The sequence below is a fragment of the Lissotriton helveticus genome, chromosome 11 (genome assembly GCF_964261635.1).
Source record: "Lissotriton helveticus chromosome 11, aLisHel1.1, whole genome shotgun sequence".
NCBI classification, from domain to species: domain Eukaryota; kingdom Metazoa; phylum Chordata; class Amphibia; order Caudata; family Salamandridae; genus Lissotriton; species Lissotriton helveticus.
The window spans coordinates 55,788,840-55,801,010 of record NC_136072.1 but is presented as its reverse complement, the minus strand read 5'-3'; the positions used below and the strand labels follow the sequence as shown (position 1 = coordinate 55,801,010).

Sequence of the window (12,171 nt, the reverse complement as noted above, 5' to 3'; positions counted from 1 at the left end):
GGTGCTTTGCTTGCTGTTACCGTTTTATTCTGATGCAGCAGAGCACTACTAATTAAAAATGAATATTTCATATACCATAAAAGTTCCTTTCCTTCCCACTCTTACCTACACAGAAGTAAATATTTGACATTACCCAAGGCTGGAATTCACAATAGTTTGTAGAAGAACACACACAAGAAACCAGCAACTTATGGGCGTTTGCCTACTTTCAAGGCATCACATCACCTACTCCTTTCCACTGTGTGTAGATATTCACACACTTCAAATGACAGCATGCTCTCATAAGTGTACTAGTGAGTAAATCCATTTGTCTGTGTAAAGTCACATCTTTTAAATAACAAAATACTTTTTATACTTGTACGAAGAGCAGCTGTGCATCTAAATTCAATTTAAGTGCGTTCACATGGTACCAGGAAGAGGCCTAATGTACATAACCCCAAATCAATTACGATATAGTAATGTACTTTTACAAATATGAGATGTGCAATTCAAAAGAAATCTGACGGATATTAAGGAAGGGAGCACAGTTTTGAAGTGTCCTGACCTGTACCCTCTGGAAGTGTCCCTGCAAAGGTGGTTCACTGAATCTAAAGAAACATCCATAACAATTAATGTTGATTTGACTCATACTTTTCAATTAAACGTACTATTATACATGAACGCAGATGTCAAATTTGCACCAGACTCGTTTTTTTTTAATGGAAGATACAGTTCATTTTCCGAGTGTCTCCCCAGGCCTCTGTCCTGCAGCCAGGCCAGGGTCTGTTCACACAGGCAGCAACGGGGAGGGGGGGCGGAGAGGGGGAATAGTCACATAAAGGCGTGCTGCTTAAATAACTAGAACTGAGCACTTGTCTTTATGCAATGATCTAATGTTTTCATACGAGTGCAGTCCTGTGGGAAAAACAGCCCGGTTATTGTGCTGAAAACTGTCAGGAATCATAAGTGGGTGCACATTTAACACTAAATAGGAATCTAAATATTCTAGTTGAAACTTAATGTTTTCACCGAATACAAAATAAATAATACTGAAAACTAAAAAGATGTGCATTAAACTTAATGTAGACAGATACTGACAGCATTGTTTAAAAATAAGAAAGTTCCATTAAACCGAGCGCAAATGCCCTTCTCAGTTATATAGCGCTCTGAATCCTTTAGGCGCTGATATGAATATAATACATCACTGCAGAGTCGGCCGTCAGCCACAGATCTACCGAACAGTCCGGAGAGCACAATCTATAGACGTGCTACTGCAGTGATGACTTTGTCAGAGACTGCGGCTCTCGAGGACATCTTGCGGTCTTGCTCCTCATGCTATTGAATGTAGGGAGCAGTTAACATAGACAGTAGCGATCTACGGGCTAGGAAGGGTTAGGAGATATTCAGAACGCAATGTGCGTGCAGACAGAGGCCTGATGGCTCAAGGCAGGCCTTGGACTCGGAGTCATCACTCCTGGTTCACATCACACTCACACTTTACGGTTTACTTCATGCGAGTCCATGGCCTGCCCTGAGCAAACTTTGCCTCCGGCTCGGGCACAGGGCATCTGACTGCGTGCAAGTAAGTACAATGCCACTGCGCGGCCCCGGATAGAAGAAGGCTGCAAGAAAGGCAGGGGCCGGTGCAGGGCCTTTAACTTAACCCCGGAGGCCCGGACTTTAATGATATTCTTTCCCAGCCGGAGCTAATCTACCGCCGGTGACCATAACACTGTGTCACGCTAGCCACCACTCTCAAGAAAAAAACAAGTAATATCCCCGGGTGTGAAAAAAATAAAAATGAATGTGTCCTTTTAACGTACCTGGTGCTCGTGTAAAGCGTTCCAATGGCATTAGGTCGATGGCGAAATGGGGGAGAAGATGGAAAAAGTCCCCGCCGGGCCGCCGCGCTGCCTGCGAAGTCTCCGCATTCAGTCCCGGTCCCGAGATGGGGGACCGGGTGAAGAGCGGCCGGGAAGCGCTACCGAGAGGCAGAACCGCCGCCGAGCACCGCCAGAACAGGTAAGTGTGTTGAGGGAGAGGAGGGGTGAGTGGGGGTGGGGTGTACGCGTGTGTGTCTGTTTGAGTGTGTCTGTGTGTGCGTGTGTCTGTCTGGGTGCGCGTGTGTTTGTTTAAGGGAGGGTGCGTGTGTGTATGCAGTGTGTGTATGTGCGCATGCGTGAGTGTAGAGTGTTTGCGCAAGGGAATGAGGCAGGAGAGGGGCACGGCGCCGTGCGCGCTCACGAGCTCAAAACTGAGCAGCTCTGCGCTCGTGCACCCTCTCCTGTCCACATTCCCGAAAACGGGCGACATAAGGTCTTTCGCTGAAGCGAGACCTAAAAAGGGTCAGTTTTCAGTGGAAAAATGTGATGTGTTCACGTTGCATTTTGGGCCGTTTCCTGTCGCGGTTACTAGGCCTACCCACACAAGTGAGGTACCATTTTCATTGGGGGAATGCTGAGTGGTCGAATTGTGTGGCTCCACGCAGATTCCAGAACGTTCTATCACAAAAACGTAAGGAAAATGGGTTTTTTGTTGTTTATTTATTTATTTTTCTTACAAAGGTTGAGGTTTGCAAGTGATTCTGGGTAACTGAACGTGGTGAGAGCCACACAAGTCACCCCACCCTGGATAAAATGTTATGCAATTGGGAGTGGGCAAGTAGATCTTTTGAAGCCTGAAAGGCATACAGTAACTACGAAAAAAAAACTGAAAAACAATAACCATGGGACCTGAAGCAGAGTGCTGCCCTGTGTAAAAGAACAACAAGGCATTGTCAGGGGTAGTAAATGCTATATAATGCAATTACTATGCAATATATAACCCACAGTAAAATTAATACCATAACACTCAGTCAGACTGAAGAATGTAATTCATGCGAGCCTCTTAATAATTCCCTTTTACTGCTTGACACGCTTACACTCACATAAGATAAAACTATAAAGGGTCATATTCATCACTCAGTACTATACATGTCCAAAACAATCAACCACTCCTCACCACTGAAAAGGCACAGAATAAGAGAATTGCCACATACCACAAGCCAACGGAGAACTCTAATTTAGTCCAACACTGCAGGTCCCGACTAGCAACATACCACAGCCACTTCTTGGCATCTCACAATGACAATCATATTTGGGATAAAATGAACAAAGTCCATCCCAGCTGATCTTTGTACCACTTCTCCCATTAACCTATGCCTTCTCAGGACCATAACCCTAAAAATAAATATCTCAGAATGGACAATCAAGTATAGTAACCAGCTAAGTGGACTAAGAAATACCAAAAAGGGACCTGCAGAGTTGCTCGAAGTTGCCAGCTTACTGACAGCCACAAAATGTGCGCCTATCCGTCACACATCTCCATCCATTATGCTGCTAAGCGTTGCGTCTCTTAACACACTAGCCGTACCACGATGGTCTTCACACACAACATGAAAACACTTCTCCACACAGGGTCAAAAGAAGCACAACACATTTCCTAACAAACACCTTAAACAGTGTAGCATGCTACCCATGCAGGCAAGCGCTTCAGCTACCCACATAGGGGCAGTAAGCACTATATAAATGTTGCAATACAAAAACAACTAAAGCAGAAAAGCCTGTAAATAAATGTCACTGTCAGCCAATCACAGACCAGTGCTGCCCTACTGGGACACCTACCTTTAGTAAAGATGTTAAACTATATATACTCTTCATCAGGGAGGTGTGTCCAATCCCAGCAAAAATGCATTGTAAAATCACACTGGGCACACTTTAGCTCTTCTCTTTCCAACAGGCTCCAAGTGAGCTTTCAAATTTGGCACACACTGTAAACTTGAGCCTTTCCTTACAGGCAGTTGTATAAAGAGTGCCTAATTTTCAGCAACCTAGAGCGCCCCAGCTCTCATTGGCCACCACTGCCTTAGCAATTGGCTTTTTCAGCCTGGGGCAAGTGTGGGACTGAGAAAGTTTACTGGAGCTGCAACAAAGTGACCTCTCATCGTAGGTACAAAAAGATGGTTATTCTCTTTGTTACAGATTATATGCAAGTATGGATCAAGGTGGATATCAGCTCAGTTCAAATAACTTTGCATATATATATATACACACATAATAAAAACAGTTAAGAACATTTAAAAAAGGTTTCCACATATTCCCTTCCATATATTTAGGTGTACCAATAAAAATTTTATCAACTTTTAAAATCATCATACCCCTCCCCATAGTTTGTACATTTGACTAGTTCTAAGAAATGACTACAAAAATGTGCATTCCTTTCACAATTCATAAGGTGGATATCATTAACATAACACTGCAAAAAGCAGTGATTGAATAAACTCGCAAACATAAGATTTGCGAGAGACGTGAAAAGTACATTTTAAAAATCAAATTGAGAATGTTTTTTAATTGATTGTGTATGCATTCTCAACTTGAAACCAAAGCTGTAATGAATAACATATGGAAAATCATTCTGAAATGGAAGATGCGTTCCATTTTAAAAAAAAATCCCAAACTCCTTGCACGAGTCTCTAACATAGGGAACCTCTAACTTGTAAAATGAATCCTCCTTCTTAATCGCTCTAAAATAAATCTTCGATATTAATGATGTGACCTTGTAAACCACTGCGCTAACAGTATTTCAATGTGCCATAAACCTCAAATAACATGTTAGTCTCCTTCTTGCAAAACTGACGTCACCCGTCGCAAACAAACATTTCTCGCTGCCTTTACATCATGCATCCCAAACACCTCTCTTTTCAGGATCCACCTATTAAATAATGCTTGTTGCCTTTAAGACATATTTCCTTGCTCCAAAACCACTTTTCATTAAATAGAGTAATATCAAATCGGGACAGTAGTCACATTTGTTACTTGCAGACCTTAGCTTAGAATCCGGAATAAAATAACTTTCCTTGCTTTTGATTCAGGAGAATAATTTATTTTCACCTTTCCCCTTCATTAAAATTATGTAATTACTAGGTATAGTTTGTCCTTAACACATCTCGCTAAATTTTATGTTCTTTCTTTTGATTTCAAACGTACTGCCTTGTTCACTTTTCATCTAATTCCATAAACACGGATGGACCAGGTGAGAGCACCCTTATACTCAGAAACCAACTGCAACCAGGTGTGCGACACTAAACAAATTTACAGGCTTTACTTATAACATGGGAAATGTGACGCAAAATGGCTTGTAAATCTGCCCCTCAGATTCCATATTACTCATGCGGTAAATTAATTTTTTTATAAGCTTAAAATGTTGGGGTACAGAAGAGGCACTAGAGGGTTCATACAACGGTCATTTTTTAGGTCTCCCAGAAGGGGCATTTCTTCATCTACATGAGAAGCATAGCTTTCTTTCATGTGACTCACAGGAGAGTCAAGCTGGTATTTGTATTTGAAAAAGATTCCCTGTTCTGACCCTTCAATATATTAAGACACTTCAATGCATTCAATATAATCATGGCCACTGGAATTAAGAGACTGCAGCTGAGGCATTTTCTGAATTTTTATGGATTTGCCGCATTTGCCATATAATCCATCATATGCTGCATAACATTCGGATTTTAACAAACAAAATTTGCTTCTAGCTCACTAAAGCTTGACGATGTGTTCAAGCGCAGTGGAAGACCTTTTGCAATAGTTGACGAATTATCTTTCATTTGTTTATTGGGTCATTTGGATGTTAAACAGGTACTGCTAATAAGGTGAAGTATTTGCCTAGATGGAGTTACCGTGAGTAAAAAAAAAAATAGTTAAGTACTACCACAAAATGTGTTGCATTATGCCGCATAATTTGCCTTTCTTGCCATATAATTTAGCGGCATAATTTGGTCCATCACAGCCACATAATTCCAGTGGACCTGGATATATTGTTCTAGTTACACCACTATTTCTATGCCAGGAGAGTTTAAAAGTTCAGAAATAGACATATGCCTCCTTTTGTAATCGTCATGGGTAGGGCATGTTGGGGTCTCGCACAGGCCTATTTTGCATCTATTTTCTCAAATTTCGGTAGTTTTTTGAAATACAGTTGTGTAATTTAGGGGGGCTCCTGGACATGTCACAGCGGCTTATTTTTGGCATCTCAGGTGTAATCACCCGTGGATCTCAAGAGGCTAACTCTCGGGTCTCTCATGAGGGTCACTTTATTTTATGATCTAACGGGAGGGTCATTTGAGAATATAATGTGAGGGTCACTTTGAGAATTAAAACAGGAGGGTTATTTTAGGGTTTAACATGCGAGTGGAGAATCTAACGTGATTGTCTTTTAGGATATAATTGAGTTAATTTCAAGTTTAACTAAAGATTTATTTTAAGTCTAAGAGTCCTTTTGAAACGAATAAGAGACTAGGCTTTGTAGCTAAAAGGAGCTGATTTTTGGTTCTATCGAGGATAATTTACGGTCAAACAGGACATGTTATGATCAAACGTAAGGATCACATTGGGGTCATCCGTGAGGGTAATATCAAAGTCCAACGTGGGTATTATATCAGTTAATAATGATGGTAATTTTACAGTTAAACATGACAGTCATTTTACAATTAAAAAAAAATGGGGGGAGGGGGTCACGCAGTTTAGAGTCTGTTGCCAGGGTCTGTTGCCAGGGTCAACATTGGTTTGCCAGGAGCGATTACTAAATATTTTTTTAAGCGCAGAAACGCTTCGCGCTGGCTTCTTGGTTCTAATATAGCGCTATATTCCAGGGCTTCTATGCGCTATATTCCCGGGCTTCTTGGCTCCAACATAGCGCTATATTCCAGGGCTTCTTGGCTCTACATATAGCGCTATATTCCAGGGCTTCTATGCGCTATATTCCCGGGCTTCTTGGCTCCAACATAGCGCTATATTCCAGGGCTTCTTGGCTCTACCTATAGCGCTATATATTCCAGGGCTTCTTGGCTCTAATATAGCGCTATATTCCAGGGCTTCTTGGCCCTACATATAGCGCTATATATTCCAGGGCTTCTTGGCTCTACATGTAGCGCTATATGCCAAGGCAGCACTAAGCTTTCTTCCTGGTTGTTATGACGCCGGTGCCGCTCTCCCCCCGCGCGCTCTCCGGGGGACGGAGCGCCGCCCGCGGGGACGGTTTAGCGCGCGGCACGGGCCCCGGCGCGCGCAGCTCCTGAGGGACCGTTTGTAACCTTCCGCCGCGCGCAGCCCTGAGGGGCCGCTTGTAACCGTCCGCGGCGGGGAGGCCTGGATCGGGCAGGGGGCGGCGGCAGAGGCCGGACTCACGCCTGGAACTTGTTGTTCATCCTCGGCTGTCTCTCCTCCTCCTGGGCCGGCGCTGCTCCCCGCTCGCCCGGCGCCCGCAGCTGCAGCCGCCCGCGCCGCTGACAGACGGACGGGAGGGCGGAGGAGGAGGGACCGCAGACGCGCCAGACGGGGGTTCCGGACGGGAGGTTATGAGGGGGGGACGCGCGGCGGCGACGGCGGAGGGCCTGGCCGAGCCGCCATGTTGGTTGGGGGCTGAGGCCGGTGTGGCGCAGTGGACTCAGGAGCGGGAGAGTCCCAGGGAGTGCAACCCGGAGGGAGCATCCACAGCCGGGGCCTGACCCGGGCCTACGGTGCACAGAGACCTCTTGCCTTAACAGCGTAGAAGCCGCTCCCTTCTGTGGATAATGGACCTCAAATAACTTTAAACACTTACAATGATATATATATATATATATATATATTTTTTTTTTATTATTATTTTTTGTCGCAAACTAAATTAATACGGTGCACCCTACTTAAAATTGTTACACAAGTGGTCATATAAAAAAAGAATTTCATTCTAGGCAATTTTCCACAGTTAATTAACATCATCTCATCTGCCTGTATGTAATGCACCATATTTTACAGAAAGCTGTCAAATTGCTTGCTAAAAAATAGTATATTTACACTAAATATAATTTGAGATAAAAGATTACAGGTCCAACATTTTCATGTAAATTGATGAAATTGCACAGCATCTTACTAAATAACGTCACTATTTCTCACAAAACGCAGTCTTAAACGGTTGCGACCATGAAAATGAGCTACTTAATACCTAACTCCCTTAAGGCCCTGATTATAAGTATTAGTATTTACCGAATGCAGGGGGTAAATATTGCATGACTGAATAAAGCGTCTGATCAAGAGTTAAATAATGCATATGTTATTTAGCACATGTGCTAAATACCAAGGGGCCTATTTACAAGCCTCGTGCTCCACTTTTGCGTCATTTTTAACATGGAAAAAGTGACGTATGGGTGGCGCAAGGGGCTTGTAAATAAGCTCCTAAATGTCTAGTCCATGTACACTAACGCATGTGCTATTTACCAAAGGCAAAAAATAACGTACGTGGTAAATAACACCCAATTACAAGTATGAGAGGTCATTAAAAACAAGTGGAAAATACCTCTAGTCAAAAGCAGGTGGTAAAAATGTATGAAAGCATAAAGAATTAAAGAGAAGCTGTAAAACAATACAAACACTGGAGATAATAAAACCTAGTCTTTTAGGCAATGCAGTTTTATCAAGTAACTAAAAGGCTTTACGGTGGAAGTATGTGAAGGCACACCCTGACCTTTTAATTAAAGTATACTCAAATGTGAGCGACACCCTGGAAAAAAATTAGCCATCTATTGGATGAAGATGTAGCTCCTAATTTAATGATTAAAACACAAGAGCTTATTTATAAATCTGAGGGACATTTTCTCTAAAGAACCTTGGAGAGAGTAATTAAGGGTAGATTTAATCCACACTCCTGGTACATTGCATAATGTAGGCTAACAAAATCCTTACTTTTGGAATGCATTAAAATTAAAGATCAAAGTGACATCTCTGCAGCCCATAGAAAGTACAAAGAAGTGCTAACACAAGCTAAAGCTAGCTGGAAGAAGGAGGCATGGGCAGAAGTGACACAAGCAGCTAAATCAGGGGACTGTAAAGGCAGTCTGAAGCATCATAGCACATGATAGTGGCTCCTCAGCATGCCAGTTGCTTTTAATGTACAGCTGCATAGATGGGTAGATCATTTTGAGAAGCTGTACTCCTTGGCTAATATCGAGGAAGGAAATAAAGGGCACAGTAGTTCTGCCTGCATTAATGCTCTAAACCAAATAGATTTCCTTGAAATAACTAGATCAAATTTGTTGAGAGCACTTAAATCAATGGTGGCCATAAGGCTCCACGCCAAGCCTGCATCCCAGCTGATCTCTTTGATTCAGAACCCGAAATTTGGGAAATGTACCTAAAACCTGGAGAAGTGTGGCTCACTGGTTAGAGGAGGCAGACCTGGAAGCAGAGGTCAGCCTGGGACCAGGGTTCAATTCCCGGCTCGGCAGGGTCTTGAGTCCTAAAATGTCCATGGACTCGACAATTCTCGCTCCGGTGCCTACTCGATTCACGGGTTCACACTCTGCGACTCTGGGCAATAGCTTGCTTAATCTCCACAACGGCCCCTCGCGGTGGGATGCCTGGCTTTCACCTTGTGGATACCCTGCTGGGGTTATCTCACAGGGGAATACCAGGACGGGTTCCCTAAGCAAGCGCTTAGAGACCGCTTGGTGATTTGCGCTATATAAATTCCTGTACATTTACATTTACATACTTTATCGAGGGCATTTTTAAAGGGAGGACCCATTCTTGAGTCTTAGTGTAAAGATACAAAGGCGCAAGTGCGGATTGACATGGAGGGTACAGTTTCTGGACCAATTAATGTAGAAAGAGGTGTGAGACAGGGGTGCGTTTTAGCACCCCTGTTATTCATTATCTATATAAATGGCCTGAGCAACTCTCTTAAGAAGGCTACCTCAGATGTTCCCAAAATTAAAGGAGGCCCTTTACCTTGTCTTTTGTATGCGGATGACGCCGTGCTCATGGGATTAACACCTAATGCCCTACGTGCACTAGTCAGGGATTTTTCATTTTATATGGGGAATTTGGATCTTAAAGTAAATTTAAAAAAATCATTCATTATGTCTTGTGGGCCGGGTGCTAGGCAATTAAACTCCATTACGATAGGAGCTGATAAGTTGTTCTCAACTAAAATTTTCCCTTACTTAGGTATAGTCTTTGCTGCGAACGGCCTGTGGAGTGGGCATATTGCCCACGCCACAGGCAAGTTCTCAAAGGCTATAAACTCAATTTTATCCCTTCCCAGACCGAGGAAAATTGGAGCAACTAAAGCCATCTGAAAGATATACAGGCTTCAATGTACACCAGTGGCAACCTACGGCGCCGAAATTTGGGGTTCAGTAAAAACCCCTATACTACAAAGAGAAGAGAATCGGCTCTGTAGGAAACTACTGGGGGTTCCCATTTCATCATCAGGGTACATTTGCCACTCGGAGCTGAATATACCTTATATTAGTGATTTTATTGCTGCCAGGCCCGTACTATTTTGGTTGGCTATTTGGGCAAATGACTATGCTAGCCTAACACAGGACATCCTAAGGGAATGTTTAGCCTGTGACAAATGGAATAAGATCCCATGGCTCCGAGGTATAAAAGAAAGTTTGTCTAGCATAGATAGAGGTGACCTCTTTGATAATCCATCTCACATTAAGAGGACCGATAAAAAGGAAGTCCAATTTGAACTATATGCCACCTATAATGGAAATAGACTGTCAGAAGAGATGCGAAAACAAACTGTTGTGTCCTATATTAACAATGACTTATCAATTCAACAACTCCCATTGTATTTGATACTACCAATGTGTAATTGGGAAAGATCCTTACTCTTCAGAATGAGAGCAGGAACGATAACGTTTTCACTTTGTTTTCCTTTGGGACACACCCCAGATGGAAATATTCCGTGCCCTTGTGACGGAACCAGTAAACAAAGTGATTTACATTTCTTTTTTATGTGTAAGTATTACATGAAATATATTAAATGGTTTCTAGCCCCATATTTTAAAAAACACAGACCTCTCTCCTTGAACCAGTCCTATTTTATGCTCTTAAAATTAGAGGACGATGAACTTATATTCCGCACAAGCACTTTCCTAAAAGTTATTTTTAATGTTCGCAGAAGTATGGAATGCCCTTGATTTATTTGTACCCCTTATGATTATTGACCTCCTTTGCATTTTAGATAATGGAAATATGTGATTTTGCAATTGTACTAATATGCACTTTATAAACATTTATTGCATCTAGTGTAACTGTAATTTAAATATGTTGAATTGTATTTTAGACTGTGCTTTTATGGATTTTCTGCAATCCGAATAAAGATTTTGAATCGAAATCGAGTCTTAGTGTAAAGCCAAGATCGCCCCAATCTACAAGAAAGGGCATTGGGAGGAACCAAGAAATTATGGACCGATAAGCTTAATGGATGGGCTCCAGAAGATCTTTTGTAGGCAAGTCCTAGGAGTAAGCTGACTGACAGGATACAAGCTAATAAAATACTGTCAGATTTGCAAGCTGAATATAGATCGAAAACCACACTTTTTGTCGTCTAGAGGTTTAGTATAATCATATATTGAAAGACAGTAATACTTGGGAAAAGCCATCTCTATGTCCCTTTCGTAGATTTAAAATCTGCTTTCGATATGGTTTCTCGAAGCAAACTGGGTGACGTTTTAGGAAGAATGGGAGTCCCAGTAATTATTCAACATCCTTGTAAGACTCCATGAAAACAACGACGCAAGTGTCAGGTATGGGAAAAACTGCAAGCAGTCTGATTAATTTAAAATAGGGAAGTGTGGCAAGGCTGCGTTTTAGCCCCAACCCTCTTTCCTCTGTTCATCAGTGACCTGGCTGAAGTTCTAAATTTCCGTAACAATGATGCCCTTAAAATCAGCTTTATGAAAGTACCTACGCTGCTCTTCACAGATGATACCCTCCTTATCTTGAAAACACTGGGGGCCTTCAAGCAATTTTAGATCGTTTTTTTGCTCTTCTGTGCAGACCGCGGGTCAGAGCTGAATGGCAGCAAAACAAAATATATGGTGCTCAAGCCCTATAGGTCTACCCAAACAAAATTACAGATACTGAGAACAACACTCAAGTTAGTAAAGGATTTTGTTTATTTGGGGGTGACATTGTCTCAATTTCAGCTGGAAGACTGAGGTTAACAATAGTGAGCTCAAGCTGCAGGAAGAAAGTGAGGCCTTTCTTAAGATGACTAAAAAGCTGAAATATAAAAACTTTACTCCAGCCCTAGAACTCTACAAAGTGAAGGCAAAAAGTGACAACCTTTATGGCACAGAACTCTTGGGATACTCTCGCATTA

General features: G+C 42.3%; 1 protein-coding gene across 2 annotated transcripts in view; it reads right to left on the bottom strand.

Moving 5' to 3' along the window:
• Positions 1-7,335, bottom strand: part of EIF4E2 (eukaryotic translation initiation factor 4E family member 2) — an 80,239-nt gene extending 72,904 nt beyond the window's left edge. For both annotated transcript variants that reach the window (XM_078665839.1, XM_078665838.1), the window contains exon 1: positions 7,203-7,335. In XM_078665839.1, coding sequence (XP_078521965.1) covers positions 7,203-7,222 — 20 coding nt within the window. In that variant the 5' untranslated portion in view covers positions 7,223-7,335. The remainder of the gene's footprint in view (positions 1-7,202) is intronic.
• Positions 7,336-12,171: the final 4,836 nt, after the last annotated feature.